Source organism: Gracilinanus agilis, chromosome 4, assembly GCF_016433145.1.
Source record: "Gracilinanus agilis isolate LMUSP501 chromosome 4, AgileGrace, whole genome shotgun sequence".
In the NCBI taxonomy this organism is placed as follows: Eukaryota; Metazoa; Chordata; class Mammalia; order Didelphimorphia; family Didelphidae; genus Gracilinanus; species Gracilinanus agilis.
In genome coordinates, this window is record NC_058133.1 from 505,500,110 (window position 1) to 505,518,739 (window position 18,630).

General features: G+C 44.0%; 1 protein-coding gene across 1 annotated transcript in view; it reads right to left on the bottom strand.

The window, feature by feature from the left end:
* YEATS2 (YEATS domain containing 2) overlaps window positions 1-18,630 on the bottom strand; it is a 108,681-nt gene that overhangs the window by 17,261 nt on the left and 72,790 nt on the right. The window contains exons 18-23 of the mRNA XM_044673160.1: window positions 16,493-16,654; window positions 15,542-15,669; window positions 12,665-12,823; window positions 10,666-10,842; window positions 7,712-7,889; window positions 338-469 (exon numbers count right to left, since the gene is read on the bottom strand). Coding sequence (XP_044529095.1) covers window positions 338-469; window positions 7,712-7,889; window positions 10,666-10,842; window positions 12,665-12,823; window positions 15,542-15,669; window positions 16,493-16,654 — 936 coding nt within the window. The remainder of the gene's footprint in view (window positions 1-337; window positions 470-7,711; window positions 7,890-10,665; window positions 10,843-12,664; window positions 12,824-15,541; window positions 15,670-16,492; window positions 16,655-18,630) is intronic.

The following is an 18,630-nucleotide window of genomic DNA, read 5'->3' on the forward strand; positions in this document are numbered from 1 at the left end:
CTGAAGACTTTCACCACATCTAGAGGCAGCCATTCCTCCTTAGAGGCTTTTTTAGACAGCTCTGCCTCCTCGTCCCCACTGAGATTGCTGATATTTCATTCTTAAGCCCTTTCTATCCCTCTTGGGCTGAAATTCTCCACACAATATGGAACCATGGAAATCTTAAACCATTTTTTCTCTAAACTCCCAGAAGTATGCTCTGTGAAACGCTCCCTCTATCACAAAAGCTATAGCAGAATGGTGGGGAGCACAGCTAATCACTTCCAATAATCCTCTTTTTCCAAATAAGATCCAAGAAAAAGTCCCAATGCCCCAGGCACATGCCTGAAGGCTTTACCTTTATTCATGGGCATCAGGATGGTCTGGATGCCTCCAGAGGCAGTATTCATGCTGAGAGGTTTGAGCTGGCTGGGTATAGTCAGGACAGCCTGTTGAGGACTGGACTGGTTGGAATGGATCTTTAATAGGCCTAAAAGAAGCAGAAAAAGTTCCACATGAGGAACTGAAAATATTCATGCTTGGCCTGATGAAGTGGCTTCAGGGTCTGCCTGCCTCAGGTCTCTTCCCACTCAAGTCCATTCTCTATCTGGCCACTAGCGTAATTTCCCTGAAGTGCAGGTCTGTCTGATCATGTTCCCCTTCCACCTCCCCCATAAACTCCAGTGGCTCCCTATGGCATCCAGGAACAAATACAACATCTTCTGCTTGGCATTTAGCATTTAAAGTCCTTTATGGCCCAGCCTCTACTACCTTTCCAATATTCTTACCTCTAATATCCATCATACACACTTTCATCCAGAGACCCTGGCCTTCTGGTTGTTCCATGAATAAGACTCTCCTTTCCAGGTTCTAAGCATCCTCTCTGGCTTCCTGCCTTACTGAAATGCTCTCTCTCCTCTGCTCTGACCACTGACCTCCCTGGCCTCCTTTAAGCCCCACTAAAATCTCACCTCCTACAGGAGGCCTTTCCCAAGACCTCTAGGATAGCTCAGTGGCACAGGGGAGAGAACTACCTGACCTGAAGTCAGGAAGAAGTGAGTTTAGGGGGCAGCTGGGTAGCTCAGTGGATGGAGAGCCAGGGCTAGAGATGGGAGGTCCTGGGTTCAAATCTGGCCTCAGACACTTCCCATCTGTGTGACCCTGGGCAAGTCACTTGACCCCCATTGCCTACCCTTACCACTCTTCTGCCTTGGAGTATTGACTCCAAGATGGAAGGTAAGGGTTTAAAAAAAAAAAAAGGAGAGTCTAAGTCCAGCCTCAGACAACTACAAATGCTGTGACCCTGGCCACGTCATTTAACCTCCATTTGCTTCAATTTCCCTGTCTGTAAAAAATGAGGTTAGTAACATTTCTTGAGGAAATTATGGGGATGGGGACAGCAAGTGACCGACTCCAATTCCCTCTTGTGGTTCAGTTCTGGAGTGAGCTCAGCTCCCTTTCTATTATTATGCAGCTAGGTCAAATTCTGGCTTGGGAGAAAACACCTGGTTGTGAGTGGCTAGGAAGCTGGATCACTCCTACCTGTTGTTTAGAGACCCATAATGAGGGCCCGAGGTGACCAAGGTGATGCTGACCAGAAACCAGGTTGACCCAAGGCCTGATGCGAGGAGCTCCCTCACTATCACATGCCTCAGCCAGCTCACAGGTCTTCTCTGAAAACTGGCCTTGAACTGGCCAATCAGTTACTGTTTCAGAGCTCTTTGCTTGTTCTTAAAACACTCCGGGGAGGGGAACACCTGTCTTCTGAAATCTGGGAATCATTCGTGTTCTTCTTTGCTCTCTCCATCCCAACTTGGATATTCCCTGATCTTTCCTCCAATTAGAAATCAGATTACCTAATGTATTGTTTCCTTTTAATTAACTGGTCTTATTTAAATCATTTAAATTTAAATCATTGCTTTTAATCTAAAAAAGTCTGTGCACCCTTGTATACAGAAGGGGCTGCTTAATCTGCTCAGAAGCCCGAAATCGGTTTCCTCCGTCATTTTATCCTTCGCCCATCACTCCCTTCCCTGGGTTCCTGTGACAATTAACAGAGGGAATAAGTGCAAAGTGCTGTAGCTGGGACAACAGGAGCCAGAGAGGTAAGCAGTAATTCTTCATTCTACTGCTTTTGCTCTGTCCCTTATTTCCCATTTACCCTGGACACAGCTTGACTGCACACATCCATCTGCCTGTTGTCTCCCTATTAGCCCATGAGCTACTTCAGGGCAGGACTGGCTTCTGCCTCTCCTTGTATCCAGTGTTAGCACAGTGCTGGGCACAGAGCAGGCATGTCAATGCTCACCAACCACCTGCCCTTTGACTTGACATTTCATTTGGAAATCTCCTATAAGGTAAAAAATCCTTTCAGTCGAACAGTTGGAAAGGTATTTCTTTTTTTTCCCTTTAAGATGGTTTAGGCTATTTAACTATATTTTGAAAAGGCCATGTGACAGAATCTCAGACTTCTATTTGAATTTATCATTTCATTATTCACCTAAATGGTGATTTTCCTCTTTCTACCCCCCATTTTTTTTTCTTTGCTTAAAAAACAAGAAACAAAAACCAATTAATTAATTAATTTAAAGGTATTTCCCCATGGTTACATGATTCATGTTCTTTCCCTCCCCCTCCTGGAGCTGACTGAGCAATTCCACTGGGTTATACGTGCATTATCACTCAATACCTATGGGAAAGGTATTTCTTAAGCACCAGTTGGGGAGACAACAAGTACAGCTGAAAATATGGCCAGCACAAACACAAAGCTAACAGAGGTGTATCCACTGGCCTTGGATGAGGTGGGGAATTCCTGGGCCACATGGATGCTGATGGAGATTCAATGCTGGCGGCAATGTCACTGTCTGCACAAGAGGTGACAAGGGTCTGAGGAATCGAAAGTAAAGAAGGCTGAGAGTCTGTGTAGACTGCCAGGGAGCCCAGCAGAGAAAGGCTATAATGACTTGCCTGGGAGAGTACAGTAAGACTCAATCCATTTGTCAACTAGCATCTCTTCGGCTTCTGACATATAGATGCAGAGACAAATCTCAGAATGGTCCTGGCCTTCAAGGAGCTTCTACCCTTTGGTGTTGGGGGGAATCAAGAAACAGTATTCCGCTAACTATAATAAACAGGAGGCAAAGATGAAGTAGCAAGAGCAATATTATGAATGGTCTCCAAAATGAAGAGATGACCCCTCTCCTCACCAGGACAAACCCTTCTTACAAGTGTAATAGGCAACTTCTGGGAAAAAAAGGAGACCAACTTGAGTGACAGATCATAAGTTATAGAATTTAGAATTTACCCAGACGGAATGAGCCAAGGGCAAAAGACAGTTGCTCCCACCACTATAAAAACCCAGGGAATGAACCCTTCAGGGTCTCAGTCTTGAGAAGGATCTCATTTTGAGAAGGGTCCCAGGTGGTGAGGATGGGTAGGCTCATAGACCTGCATTCCAGCATCTGTACCTTATTGCCTCAAGTAATCAATTCACCTGTTGCTGATTAGGGCTGAGAGATATACAACTAACATCTACCAAGAAAATCATTAGACCTCCTTTTACCTGGTCTAGGCCACGGCTGGGCCTGACCAGGACCTGTGAGGGAGAAGAACCTCTCCAGCCAGCTGTCAGCTAGTTAGTGATTGATTAGCTTACTCCAGCTCCCATTAGATTAGCATAGCCATCCCCAACACCACTTTCCTTATCCTGAGTCCTACCCCTTTGAGTTTAGTATTTAGTAGTATTAAAGCCTTAAACCTATTTAAGTGAGACTGGTGTCATTCTAAAGGACAAACTAATAGATACCTCTAAGGGGGAAGGAAATAGTTGTTAAAATCAGTCAACCACGTTAATCCAACCTTATCACTTATTATCCTTATCATACACCTTATCCATCAACCCAACCCCAAGCCAAGTAACCAGAGGAGCTGTGTGGATCAACATACAGCTTCTCACTTATTCATTTTGGCTTGGGCACTGTTTGTGGGGTCAAGTGCTTAGCTGAGCTGAACATTTAAAAGCCCTGGTGGTTACCAGCAATACCTTGGTGGCCATTCAGGCATCCCTCTCCTCACTCAGCTCAGATCCATATGCCATCTAGGATCTTGGGCCTCTTTCATCAGGCCCATTCTACAGAAGCACCATACCACCCTGTATAACACAAGGAAACCTCATATTTCATTCCCTCGCAAATACTCCAATATATTAGTTATCATCCTCTCATTTTAAATCTCTTTTGATTTAGACATCCCCTTCCCACATGCCCTTATAACAACCCCATGAAGACCCAGCACCCACACTAGCTGTTACTCTTTATCTTGCCTCCCCTTCTCAGACTAAGTCCTTGAGAAAACAACCTACACTCAAAGCATCCTTCCCTCTCTTCTTGCTGAAGGAATCCTTCTAAGCCCAGGACAATCTGGTTTTCCATCTCATCACTCAACTGAAAGTGTCCTCTCTGAAGTTCAAGATGTTTTGTGAAGAGCCAGACTGAATGTCCTTTTCTTCAATGCTATCCTTCTTGACATCTCCAGTCTTTTCCTCCTGGATGCCCTTTTTTCTGCGGGACTTCTTGACACCATTCTCTCCCTTGGTGATCTCATCAATGCCCACAGGTTCTATGATGGGCTCCACAGATGCCTCCCAGATCTACAGATCCAGGCCTAGCCTTTCTCCAGATTTCCAGTCCCAACGTCACCTTGCTGACTAAACACATCCATGTGAAGAGTTTGTAGGCATTATCTTTCCCCTCAAATCTCCTCTTCTTCTGGATTTTCCTATCATTGCTAAGAGCACTCACATAGGTATCCAGATTAGCAACCTATGCACTGCTTAAAGCCCCCATCCTAGCTGCCAATTTATTTTATTTATTTAATTTTTAAAAGCCCTCACCTTCCATCTTGGAGTCAATAATGTGCATTGACTCCAAGGCAGAAGAGTGGTAAGGGCTAGGCAACGGGGGTCAAGTGACTTGCCCAGGGTCACACAGCTGGGAAGTGTCTGAGGCCAGATTTGAACCCAGGACCTCCCATCTCTAGATCAGTCTCTCAATCCACTGAGCAACCCAGCTAATCCCTGCCAATTTATTTTTGCCTCTACCGCCTCTTCTGTAGCCATGTTTTCTGCCCTTACACAGACAGCACCCTAATCCAGACCTTATTTCAGAATCCTTCAAATTGCTTTTCTTTTCTTTCTTTCTTAAAAAAAAAAACTTAGACTCAATAGTAAGTACTATTTCCAAGGCAGAAGATGAGAAAGGCTAGGCAATGGAGGCTAAGTGACTTGGCCAGGGTCTTACAGCCAAGAAGTGTCTAAGTCCATGTTTGAAACCAGGACCACCTGTCTTCAGGTTTTGCTCTTTATCCTCTAAGCCAGTGATGGGCAAACTTTTAAAAGAGGGGCCAAAGGAAAGGAAATTCTCATCTGTCAGTCTGTTTCTAAGGCAACTCTTTCCAAGTTTCATTGTATCGTATCCTACTCATTGTTATTTGTCAGATTAGGAATAATGTCGTGAGGCCAGATAGAACATTCAGGGGGCCTCATCTGGCCTGTGGGTCGTAGTTTGCCCATCACTGCAAGCCACTGAATTGCCTCCTCAAACTGCTTTTCAATGCTTTAGGAAACAATATCAGGTCTTCTATAGCTCTTAAAAAATTAGTTTGTATGTGTGACCCTGGGCAAGTCACTTGACCCCCATTGCCCACCCTTACCACTCTTCCACCTATGAGACAATACACCGAAGGTTAAGGGTTTAAAAAAAAAATTAGTTTATATTATAAAATAATGTCACTCAGCAAGAAAAGGAAATCTTTTCTGGCTGATGCAGTTTCTGATCAAACATTTCCAAAAGTGATGATCAAGTCAACTGACTTGATATTTTTGCCATTTTCTAATTTTTGGAACCAGTAGCTTAAATATGTCAGGTGGAATCCAGTTTAGGGTCTTGTCATCTTTGTCCTTTCTTCTTGTTCAGCATTTGCTTGATTCTGCTTTAGCTAGTCAATGTACTGACTGCATACCAATGGATGGCTAATTCTGAAATAACTGGCACTGAGATGTAACGAATCATTTTTTTGCTGTAAAGATATGGTCACACGTTCATTTGTAGAATGTCAGTGAGCACTCACTACACTTGGGGTCTTCTGACTTGAATAAAGGATTTATGATGTTCGGGGGGGAAGTCTCTGAGTCAGCTCTGTCCTTTTTCACTTCTTGATTCTGAATATTCTCCCTTCCCACACAATTTTCTTTTAGAAACAGATACAAAATCATTATGGTTTCTATTTATTTATTTGTTTGTTTATTTATTCATTTTTGTTTATTTTATTTTATTTATGTTTTAAAAAAAATGTTCTAAATTTAATTTCTCTTAAAAAACCGAAACATCGATTTCCTCTCCTTCCCATCTCTCTCCATTTAAAAGAAACAATTCCCAAAACACTAGTCTGGTCCCAAAAGTACAGGTCTCATCCTGCACCTGTATCAGGAGGCACTTCATAATAGGGGTTCTGGAATCCTGAGGTTGTTCCTGCTTTGATCAAAGTTCCTCAAAGTTATTTGTCTTACATTGTTGTAATTACATAAACTCTTCTATTCTGATCTTGCTTTAGACCTACCTCTCCAGGTTTCCCTGAAATCACGGATTTCCTCTTTTCTCATAGCAAAATACTATTTCATTTTTATACCATACTTTGTTCAGATGCTCCTCAACTGAGAGCTACCCTTGGTTTCCAGTCCCTTGTTCCTGTGGATCCTTTTCCTCTTTCTCTGATCTCTTTAGGGAACGGTATAGTTGATGTGCTGCATGGTCAAACTGAGGTTAAAGCTCTCATGACAAGAGTGGCAACTGTTAAATGAATGTCTGCAGATATCCTTGGAGCCACAGGACCATTTTTATTTGTCTCCAAAAGCATGGCCATCCAGGCTGTTTGTGTCCATCCATTTTAGGTTTGTGTCAGTTTCATAGGTCACTACAGCCATGGAGTGAAGAAAAAGTGATTGAAGCCCTTGGGGTAGGGGCAGAATTGAGAGCCAGGACACTTGGAAACCATGGAGCTCAAACCCCCATTTTCTGCATGAAGCCACTCTGGCTCAGTGGTCCAGGGTCAGAGCACAGCTCAGCCTGGATGGAATAAAGAACAGACGGGGCCTTGGAAATAACTCTCACAGTTGTTCCAGAAGGAGAGAGACTTGGGCTAAGAGTCACTGCTGAAAATGAATAATATGGAAACAGGTTTTAAGCGATAATCCATAGTGATTAGGATTTTTGAGCCCTCTGTAAAATAGGGGTCGGATGGGGGAGAGCTTCTAGCATCCTTAGGAACTCTCTCATCCAACCCCTTATTTTACTCTGTCAAGTCCCTTTGCCTCTCAGTTTCTTCATCTGTAAAATGCGGAGAGAGGATGTTTTAGGATGAAACTGTTTCTAAGGTCTCGTCCTACTCCACTTTCTAGGATCTATTGAGCCTTAGTCAGTTGCTGCTGGTCACTGTTTCTAGAAACACTGAAGATTTGCCAGGACCTTGTGTGACACAACGAGCCTGGGGGGCAGGTGCTAGGATTATCCCTTATTTTGTGGAGGGGCAAACTGAGACTTAGCAAGCTTAGCAGGTTAGCTAGCTAGTGAGTGTAGAGGGTGACTAATGAAAACCTCGACGCACATCAGGAGCTGGGGGCGAGGGCACATCGAGGAGCCCCCAAAGTCAGAAAAGAGAAAGAGGACAAGGCCATTACCTGAGACGGCGGCTTTGCCAGAGACGGAGGTCGCCGTGGACATAAGGGACGTGGCGCTGATGACGGCCGAGGCACCAACCCTGCCGGCCCCAGCTGGGCTCACACACAGCGTCTGCTGCCCGCCACCTTTCCCTCCGGGTCCTGCTGTTGATGCTGCGCCAGACACCGCTCCTTCTGACTGCTCGTGGGGGCACCGGGAGTGACAGAAGTTAAAGAGAGAGAGTGTCACCTTCCATTTCTCAGGGATCCTCCAGGCATGTGCAAGGCAGGGGGGCAGGGTAGTGAGAGACAGCATCAAAATCAGGAAGGGCTGAGTTGGAGTCCCACCTCCTTGGCTGGTGCTGAGCATGTCCCTTCATCCTATGGTTTCCCCAGGCAGCTCTCTGACTCTGAGAAGGTCTCTGCCTGCACTCCTTACCTGGGAATCCCCTCCAGTAAAGACACCCAAGGCCCTATCCCCGTCCCCATCCCCCTTAGCTCAGGCCCAAAGGGACCCACAGTCCATTTTAACCCGTTTGCTGTAAAAACTTCCCCTGCAAAAGCTTCTAGCATCAGATAATACAGACTTGGTCAGTCCTTAGGCACTGAACCACTGAGCAGCATTAAGCAGACCTGGGAGGAAGTCCATCCCCTTCGGGGACAAGAGGGAGTACCATGGGCTGGAGCACAGGGCAGGGCTCCAGAGGGATCTACCTTCTAGGCACAATGTTGGATTTTGGCTCTGAACCTACTCCCCAAGCCTACTCCATAAATGGGCAGAGAAATCAGCAGGCTGAGGGTGGTCTGGGGCAGGGGAATGTCTACATCATGGAGGGAAAGGCCTCGCCCATGTCCAGACAAGCACCAAAGAAACTCAACAGCTTCTGATGGCCTATTTCAAGAGTTTCCTACCTTGACAGGGGAGCACAGTTTCTTAAATTAAATCAATATTTTTCCTGCTTTAGTTTAACCCCTTTTCTAGTTTTTCTGACTTCTACAAATGTAGAGAACTGCTTAACATCATCCACATATAAAACCTTTTCACATCCTTCCCAACATATACCAAATTTTCACCTGCAGGAGTAGGTCCCTGTGATTCCTCAGGCTGACACCACTGTTTATTACTAATGACCTTTTCTGGATGTTTCTTAACCTAATGGTCACTAACTAGTCTCACTCATTCCTACTTTGTCATGTTAACAAATCCTCCAATCTCAAAGCTGACTTCCTTTGAATGATGGGGCAGTCTGCAGTAACAGCGCAGTCTCCAATCTGAGAAATAAACCCCCCAGATAAACACTACCCTTAACAGACCGGCTTCAGATTTTGTCATGGGATAGAAGGCCTACTGCTGCTTTGAAGAGGTATAGAAATGCACAGGGGTCTCGCTGGACTGCAGTGGTTCTGGGCACATTGGGGGAGGACATTATCTGTAAGCTCTCATAGCCTCTTAGAGGATAGCCTTTGCTATTTTGGGGGGGGAAGTGCCACAAAAACCCTAAAGGGAGCTGAAGCATTTCAGGTCCTTGCAAATAAGAAATGTCAGCTAGATTTAATCCCCAGAGCAACTTCTGTGGAAGGAGTGTTCAGGTAGCTGCTATCATGCCAATCTGCCCCAGAATGCTCTGGAGGCCTAGCACCATTTTCCTGGTTCCTGTACATTTCAGGAGAGGCATGGCCCCTTGCATATCTTATAATCAGCAGAGGCACATCAATGGCCATCCTGAAATACCCCTATTCTTTCCAGAATTTCTAAAAATAATATATGGAGGGCTTAAATATTGTTATCAGTCTGTCAAATTTCTCCTTAGAGAAATAAGCTATCAAAATAAGCTAGCAAGAATCAAATCTCTATTAGAAAAAGGAAGCTTTCTGTAACAAATACACATTTAAAGTATTTAGGAGGATGACTTATATTTTTATAATTCTGATTTAGTTCTTGATATATTTCAGAAATGAGACCTTTATCACAGATACTTGCTGTAAAACTCTGCCACTCCCCCCACCAGCTTTCTGCTTTCTTCAAATTTTGTTTTCACCAGTTTTGTTTGTAAAAAACTTTAAAATTTAATATAATCAAAATTATCCTAGGGTAATTAAATGGAAACACTACTTGTTACAAGGGTAATAATTTCCAGTCATTACTTTTGTGCACAGAGTATTTCTGGCTCCGATTTCTTGCTGCCACTGTAATAAGAGAAAAGCTATGATGGAAAAGAGCCTCTGGCTCAGACCTCTTGTCACCACCAGAATCAGAAGAGGACAGCCTCTGTCATACCAACTGCACAATCCAGGACGGGACCTAAAGGTGCAGCTTCTGCTCCAACCAGCCGGCAGGGGTCCTTCTCTTTCCCCTCTGATGTGTAGGCCCTTATTTCCCCACTGTTTCTATGCTGCTTAGTATTCCCATACTATACAGCTGATGAAGCTGATGCTCTGGGCTCTCTGACTTAAGTTGTGAATATTCAGGACATGGTCTGCTCTTGCTCTCAAAGAGGAAAAATCCTCAGTGCCCCATAAACAATTCTGTTAAGGTGAGCAGCCATTCAGAAAAAGGCAATTGCCATTCTGGACCCCGAGAGCTCATGTCACCACAAATCTTGGTTGAGGAGCTTGGGTTCTCGTTCTCCCAAGTCAAAATCAGTACTGGTTCCATGTGCTATCTGTGGCATGCTCACCTTTCTGTTCCTATCATGTCATCTCCTCTGCTCTTAAAACCCTCAGCACATAAACGAACATCTGAAAATAAGGTGAGAAGGCCAAAGTAAGGGAAGGTGTCAGAAGCAGGAAGGGTCACGGAACCCAGAGGGAGAAGGGCCTGAGGAGGCTGGCTGTCTCCACTGTGACCCCAGGAGGGAGGCCACCTGTGGTAGTGCTCTATGGTGGCAGCACAGCAGTGGCTGCCATGTTGCTCTCATTGGGAGTTTTGCCCAAAGTCCTGGGATCCTTTTCCTGACCATCTCAGTGCTTCTTACCTGCTGTACGACTCCGTTGGCTGAGAGAGACACAGCTGGGGAGGTGGCAGCAGTGATCACCCCCCCTGAGACTCTTAGGACGGTGGTCCCTGGCTTGGAGAGTGGGGTGGTGGCTGGCACAGACTTCAAGGAGCCATCTGAGATTTTCATCAGAGATGCCTGCCCACCAGGGTTTGCCTATAGAAAAAAGTGGTGTGTAAATAATAATGATAAAATGTTAGCAGGTGCCTGGATGTCATTTATAAGGCAGCTTGAGAATTCGAAAGGCTCAAGCAGAGCCCATGATTTAAATCATGTGACTGTCTGATGGGGGAGAGGGGTTGGGGAGGTCCTGGTGTACTTCTGCAGCCACAGGAATGGTAATAACTTCTTAACTTGCAAATGCAGTTGGAAGCACAAACCAGGTGGGTTTTCAAGGCTGCCAGGCTAATTTGTCTTAAAGTCCAAAGGCGATTTATGATCTCTGTCCCACTTTGTTCCTAAGCCATAGAAATTCCTTCCTCTGAGTAATGGATGGGACTCCCACGACTCCTCCGGCCCTTACAGATGGAAGAGAATACTGTGGGGCCTGAGCAGTTGGAAAGAAGTCTTGTCTTCAATCCCAAAGCCAGGATACTGTGCAGACTTAAACCTGGATCTCCCTGACTCCAGGGCAGGCCTTTGCCATTCTATTCACTAGCTATCCAAGCACTGTCCCAGGGGCCTCTCATGCTGTTTTTACATAGGGATAAATACAATTTAATGAGCTAGAAATACTAAGAATGTGCATCAAGCATTTTAGACACTAAAAATGATTCCCTGTTGTCCTAGTGGGCTCAGTAGTTGGGCAGTGAACCTCCTGGCATGCTAAAGACTCAACAGACAGTTGAGAGATGTCTTCCTTCAAAAACTTTCATTACTATTAAATGCAATTCACCCACTTGAAAAATCTTCAGTGACTTTTGGCTGCCTTGTGGACAAAATTCCGAGTTCTCAGCCTGGCCCTGCAATCCTTCCTCAGTCTGGCTCCCAGCTTGTCCCGTTCCAGTCTCACACCTTGTCACCCCATCTCCCTGCTTTCCCCTCCAGGTGAGCTGACCTAATGCACACACACACACACACCAGGTTCAGAGGCTGCCCTCTGGCTCACTTCCGTCTTTTAAGATCTCTACAAATGACCCTGTGGGGCAGTGGAAACAGAGTGGACAGAAGGTTGCCATGAGGAAGGGGGGCCACCAAATCCCATGCTAGACACTCACTAGTTGTGGGGGTGGCTCTGGTTACTGATTCCTCTGAACTTCAGTTTCCTCATCTGTAAAGCAGGGATGTGATGACAGCACTGGCCTAGCAGCCTTGGCTAAGGGTGGATGAGGTCCAGTATTAGGCGAAGCCTCATGCCAAATGGACAGTGCCAAGCAAGTGTTGCTTACTGATGAGAGGAGATACTGGCATCCCTCCCAGCTCGGCTCAGGGGCCATGTTGGGCCTAAGGCACTTCTGGACCCTCCTGTTCCTTCTTGGGATGCTCTGCATAGGCTTATATACACTGGTTCCCACAAGTACAATGACATAGCTCTTGGAGGCGGAGACCATTGGTTCTGTCTTTTTATGTCCAGCACATATAGGAAGCATCAAACAAAAGTTTGCTGAACTGTCCTGAGATCATGTGAAGAAGAGCCACCCATAATGTGTTCCTACACTATCTCGGACTTAAAGGAGCCATGAAAAATCAAGGGCTGCCTCATCTCTCTTAGGAGCCACCTACAAATCTCTCTACCTCATCAAGCATTCTCTTCTCCTTTGCTCTATTTTCTGAGAAAGAGGCAAAAGGGTTCTTCTTATCAATGTTTATTGCTGGTTAGAATTATCAGGTCTAGAGGACACAGAGGATGGTAGTCTCATAGGAGGAAGGTAGAATTTTCTTTGGAAAGACTGAGTCAAACAGATAAGGAAAGGAGGAAGAGAGGGAGAGAGGAATGGAGAGAGAAGAAAAGTTGGGTTGGGGGAGAGAGGAATAGTACCTGGGTAAATAAAGCTGTCTTTTGCCCAGAGATGACTTTTAACGCCTGCTGTCCTTGTGAAGAAGATGTGTTGACTCCCAAACTGCCCTGCACCACTGATCCAGTGGCCAACTGCTTTCCAGAACCCTGAGGAGATGGCTGGCCAACTAAGAATGTGCCCTAGAGACAAAAATGGAAAAACAAAGATCCAGAGTCAGGTGCACCTATCCTTAAGTCACAAAAAGAGACTTGATTATAGAAAACAAAGGTTTCTATAATTCTGATGTTCCATCAGCATTGAAACGTAAAGCTCCCAAGTATAGTATACCACTCCCAATACTTAGAAAACGAAGCTCCAGTGAGCTAGCTTACATTATGGCCACAGGTGATTTGGTGAAATCTATGAGTGCCCTCTTCCAGTTCCAAACCATGTTCACCTTACCCCAACCTCAGTGGTACCCGCCTTCCAAGGTATCAATGAGTTAGCTATCCTGATAATGATTTTCTGATATGCTAATAATGAAGACCAAAAGTATATTACAAAAAGGGTCTCTTAAGGACAATAAAAATGCTTATTTGCTTTCCTGTGGTACACTTATCACTTCTACAATTGAAGGGATGCAGATTTCCTCTGAGTGAGCACTCATTCCTACTTCCATCCAGCAGCTCCTCCATGTTCCTAATTTACTACAAATGCATTCTCCAGTGTCAACCCAAAGATGATCAGCCAGGAAGGCCTTCTGAACTGAGACACATAAACTATTACTCAAAGTCTCTTCAGCTTCAGAGACTCCAACAAGGTTGGCATTACACTGGCAAACCCAATAAGGCCTCTCCTCCCCTGAGGAGACATTGGAATACAATGCAAGTGAAAGGTGGATTCCATCTCCTTGAAAGACCAAGCTGCATCAACTGCGGGGCATTTTGAAAAATCTATCAAGGTAAAGAAAACTGAGATAGTAGGATGAAAACAATTACTTCAGAGTAAAATGATAATATCTGCTTGTAATTATTTGTACCTAAAAAAGATGCATCTGCACACTTAGGAGAAATCTTATTAAGTTACAGTAAAAATATTTTAAAATGCATGTGGCAACATCACTCACATAGCTGGTCCTTTTAGTGTTAATACTAATTTCCCTAGGGACACTATGAAAGAGCTATTTTTAGTCAGACCTATATTTAATTCCAAAAACTAAAGCAAAATGAAATTTGGTGTCTTTAAAAAATGCAAGAAGAATTTCTCTGAAGTTTTCCTCTTCAACAAATATGAATACTTATGAAGCTAGTTGTGCTTGAATACATTAAAATAAAAATTTCTGTATAACCAAAAAATCTAAGGTTAGAAGAGATTAGAGAAAACATTTATGGAAGATATAAAGAGATAAAAATGACAACTAAAATACAGAGAGAACATTTACAATGGCAACTTTCAGTCCTCAAAGGATAGGTAAAATTTTCAAATAGGAAACAAATTCTTAATAGTTGAAAAGATGCTCAACCTCACTCATAACACAGATGTGAAAATGAAAACAACTTTGAGATACACCTCATACTCATCAAAATGGCAACAAAAAAATAAGTAGCAATAAAATAAAGTGCCAGAAGAGTAGGGGAGAAACAGGTAGATAAACAGGTTTCCTTGTTCATGGCTGGTAGGTGTCAACTAGTAGGATCTTTTCAGAAAATAGTTTAGCAGTCAGCATGCAGTGTAAAGTTATGAAAAGAATCTTATCTTTTAAGAGAGAATTCCATTGCAGGGAATCCGTTCTCAGAATACAAATACAACAAACTGAAGGAGTGCCTTTTCAAAGACTTAGAATGCGGCATTGTTTGTAATGATCAGGAGCTTAATGAAATCCTATATAGCGAGAGAAGCAGAACCAGAAACACCAAGCACACACAACAGGAATAGGAAAGGAAAGGACCTAAAACCTTATGGAGACTGGGGGGTGGGGGTGCATGCGCACGAGAAGCTGAAAAGTTCCCATAGCCACATAAATTAGAAGGGTCCTTAGAGGCCCCCGAATCTACTCCCTCATTTTCCAGTTAAGGAAGTGATCTCCAGGAGCTGCCCAGGGCCACAAAGTCACCAAGGATCTGAGGTAGGATTTGAACCCAGCTGTTTCAAGCTCCAAGGTGTGCAAAGAAAAAAATTTCCTTTACCTGAAATCCATTTACCCAGCATCCTTTTTAAGTTACGTGCTCACCTTATGTTGTCCCTTTTGAGAGATCAATAATGCCGAGACCCATGCTACAGGGTTCTTTATTGGGCTTTGCTTTTGGTAAAGTGCTGCAGGTGTGGGTCTCTGGCTCTCTGTGCTCTGCTCACTTGGCTGAAAGAATCCTTTTTTATTCTCTCACTTTATTATTATTAAATTCTATAAATACTTTTTGAGTATTTATTCATTTTTCTTACTCACAAAGGCCAGTCTCTTATCCTCTAGAAACCATGGCCTCCACTGACTGAGATGTAAACAGATTTCAGTTTAGTTTATCTAGTTATGTGGATGTTGAAAACTGGGTTCATGATAGATTTTTTAATATTGAGGATGGCACCTTCGCGATAGGTGAATCCTCAGTGGCAGACATATCTGGGCTGGGACAAGAAGGAAGCCCTGGCCTGTGCTGCCAGAAGTGGGGGACTCCTGGCTGAGAGGTCCAAAGCAGACCGGACACTGCTCATTTCTACATTATGTACATGACTGCTCTGTGGTCAAACGAGAGGCAGCCACTCTCCCAAATGCAGGACAAGATGCTGGAGCCTCAATGATCCCAAGATCTTGGCTCCAGATATCAGCATTCTAGGAGCTGACTGTCCCCAAGGGCAGCTCCTGAATTACCTTCCACAGTTTAGTCTCTAACGAATTTCAAAGAACAGAAATAAAGGACCCAAACCTGCGGCGTTTGTTTGAGGATATAGGACGTGTATGTCAGATGCGGTGATACCCCTCCAGGGTTTGTGCCTGGTGTTCCTGTACCACCACCGCTACCTCCAGCCGCAGAAGAAGCTCCTCCCTGGAGATCTGGAACACAAAGAGATGCCATCACCACACCTGCTAATATGGGTGCTCCTGTCCCTCCAAGGTCCTGGGATTGTTCCCCTTCTGCTTCCAAAGTATACTTGATTTCTTCCAAATTGACATCCTGCTCTCTAGGAGCCAGAAGTGGTCTGAAAGGGTTTTCATTATCTACCTGATCAGGAACCGAATATACAAATTCCAAATACAGTGGAGACAGGTCTGAAAGGCTATTTGTGATTTGATATGGGAGAAGAGGGAAGAAAAATTAGATGTTGGCATTTTCCAGCCAAGAAGATTTATAACTGATCTTTCCCCAGTATCTTATCGGTTAGACAAATGCACCAAATTTGGGGACATTTTCCAATCCTCTTAGATTTTACTGAAACTCAGAGATTATATTCTTCCTGTCTGGCTTTACCTCCCTGGGCTAAATTCAGAGGTATTTTTGATTCACTAAGTATTAAGGGACAAAATCAGATACTTTAGGGTATATTCCAGAGGCACACTTGGGACCTGGGAGGAATCATTAATTTCGGGCAATATTTCATCCTTAGAGACACAAAAGTATTCTTTAGGGTGTAAATGTTAAAATTAATGGTTTGGCTAAATATATGAAAATTATAAATCTTTTTATTTATAAAGTAGAGAAATACAAAAGGGTAGAAAAGACATTAACCTATCTAACTAAATATTGTTCCAGTACAGAAGTCCCTAGAGCAGGTAAGAATTGCTGCCTGCTCCTTAAGCCTAAACCATTCACTGTACAGATCCCACAGATGAACACGCCCAGCTCCACAAGGACAAAATGATTCCAAGAAAGACTCACTAGCGTTGTTGGTGGCTCTCAGGATGGCTCCTTGAGGGATCAGCAGAAGCTTCCCTTTTCCAGAAGGGTTCTTGCTGTTTGTTGTAAGGTACAGTTTGGTGCCAGGAGGCAAATTTGCCAAGTTGGCCAAATTGGTGGCAGGTAGCTGCAATGTAGCCATCACTAGAATGACAGACAGGGAGGTGGGGATGAAACACTTGAAAAGAGAAACACCAATTTTATAAAATGAGGCTGTAACAAATAAAACCCAAGCTATTTAAATGTTTGGTAGAAAGAGGTGACTAAAAAAACAGTGGCCTGGGGGCAGCTGGGTAGCTCAGTGGAGTGAGAGTCAGGCCTAGAGATAGGAGGTCCTGGGTTCAAACCCGGCCTCAGCCACTTCCCAGCTGTGTGACCCTGGGCAAGTCACTTGACCCCCATTGCCCACCCTTACCAATCTTCCACCTATGAGACTATACACCGAAGTACAAGGGTTTTAAAAAAAAAAACCAGTGGCCATTCTTTATTTAATGTCTGTGATCATAGCACTGGCACCAAAATAAACAAACACACACACATAATATACACAAACACAAAATTATATTTTTTATATATATATATGTCATATATATAGTTATCCCTTGCTATATCGCAGTTCACTTATCACAGCTTCACTGTATCAAGGATTTTTAAAATATATCTAATTCTGTATCACAGAGTTTTCACAATATCATAGGATTTTTTTTTCTTTATTTTTTTAGTAAGAAACCACCAGTTTATTGAATGAAAGATCCAATAGTGACTCTTCCCCCAACCCAACCAAGAGAGCAGCTAAGCCCAGGCAAGTTGCTTTGGATAGTAGGTCCTGAAGCACAGGGGAGTCACATTGAATGAAGAGGAGAGAGCAGGCAAGAGCAGGGCAGCAGGAGCAGAGGCCAGTGAGTTCTTGAAGACACATGCACAACATCATTAGGACACTTCTGAGGATGCCAGGGATATTGGGCAGGGCCCCTAAAAGTAAGGCCCAGGGACAGAGGGGCCCTTCCCTATCATGCCCAGCTAGCCAGAAGACAGAGAGGCTTGGCTGCCCTGACTGCCCTTTTCATGCTGGGGTGCTGGCCGGCTCCATCCCTTTGGCCTCGAGCCGCCCCTTCTGTCCCCTTCAGGAAAGCTGAGCTGACTTGAGACAGAGATGATGTTCCTAGAGGTGGAGGGGGTTGAACTAACTCCTAACCAACAGGTAGGGACCCATGGGTTCCCTTCACCAGCACTGGGTTCTGTATCCTGGTTGCTGATTGGCTCAGTGACTAGCATCAGTTTATTTGCTCTCCTACTACTTCTTGGATTTTCACCTATCATGAGGGTGTCTGGAATGTAACTCCCATGACAGGTGAGGGATCACTTTATGTGTGTGTGCTTATTTATGTATGTACACACACATATACATATATACACAAACATACATACATATAATATATATATGAAGAGGAAGAGGGAGAAAAGGCGGAGAAATGAGAGAATCAATAAGCTTCAAGTGTATCAATGGGTTATATGCCTGAAAAGTTCTCTGTTGTTATCCTTGAGCACCTGGTCAAGTTTTCTGTCCAACCCAATGGAGCCTCTAGTTAACTCTGTTTTTCAGAATAGAAGTCCTCATATTCTTTGGTCAGTGAAGAATGTTTATTTTGGTCCAAACCAAGAAAAATCGTTTTCAAGATCCATCATCTAGCCCAAGAGATTACACTCAGACAATAAATGGCAAAGTTTCTAGGACTGTGAATCTTCCTTTTCAAGTCCTACACTGTTGACTGTAGCAGTTATGTCATGGAGCTGCTACATGTCATCCTCAACTCTAGAGGTTGCTGGGAGTTTGTCAACATCAGCAATCAATTTAACATTATATTAGTCACTTGAATTCTGAATCTCTTTGAAGAACTCGGTGGTATATTCAACAATTCCATTCATGGGCTTAGGAGGAGTTATGGCATGGCATGGACATGCCTACCTTTATTTATTTGGATGCCTGTCTTTTAAAAAAGGAAGCAAGAACAGGGCTGACTGTTCAGAGTATCATTTGCCAAGGAGGCAAGAGAAATCAACTGTATTACAATCTAAGAAGGCAAAATGCATGTAAGGCATAGCAAAGTGTTAAATTACTG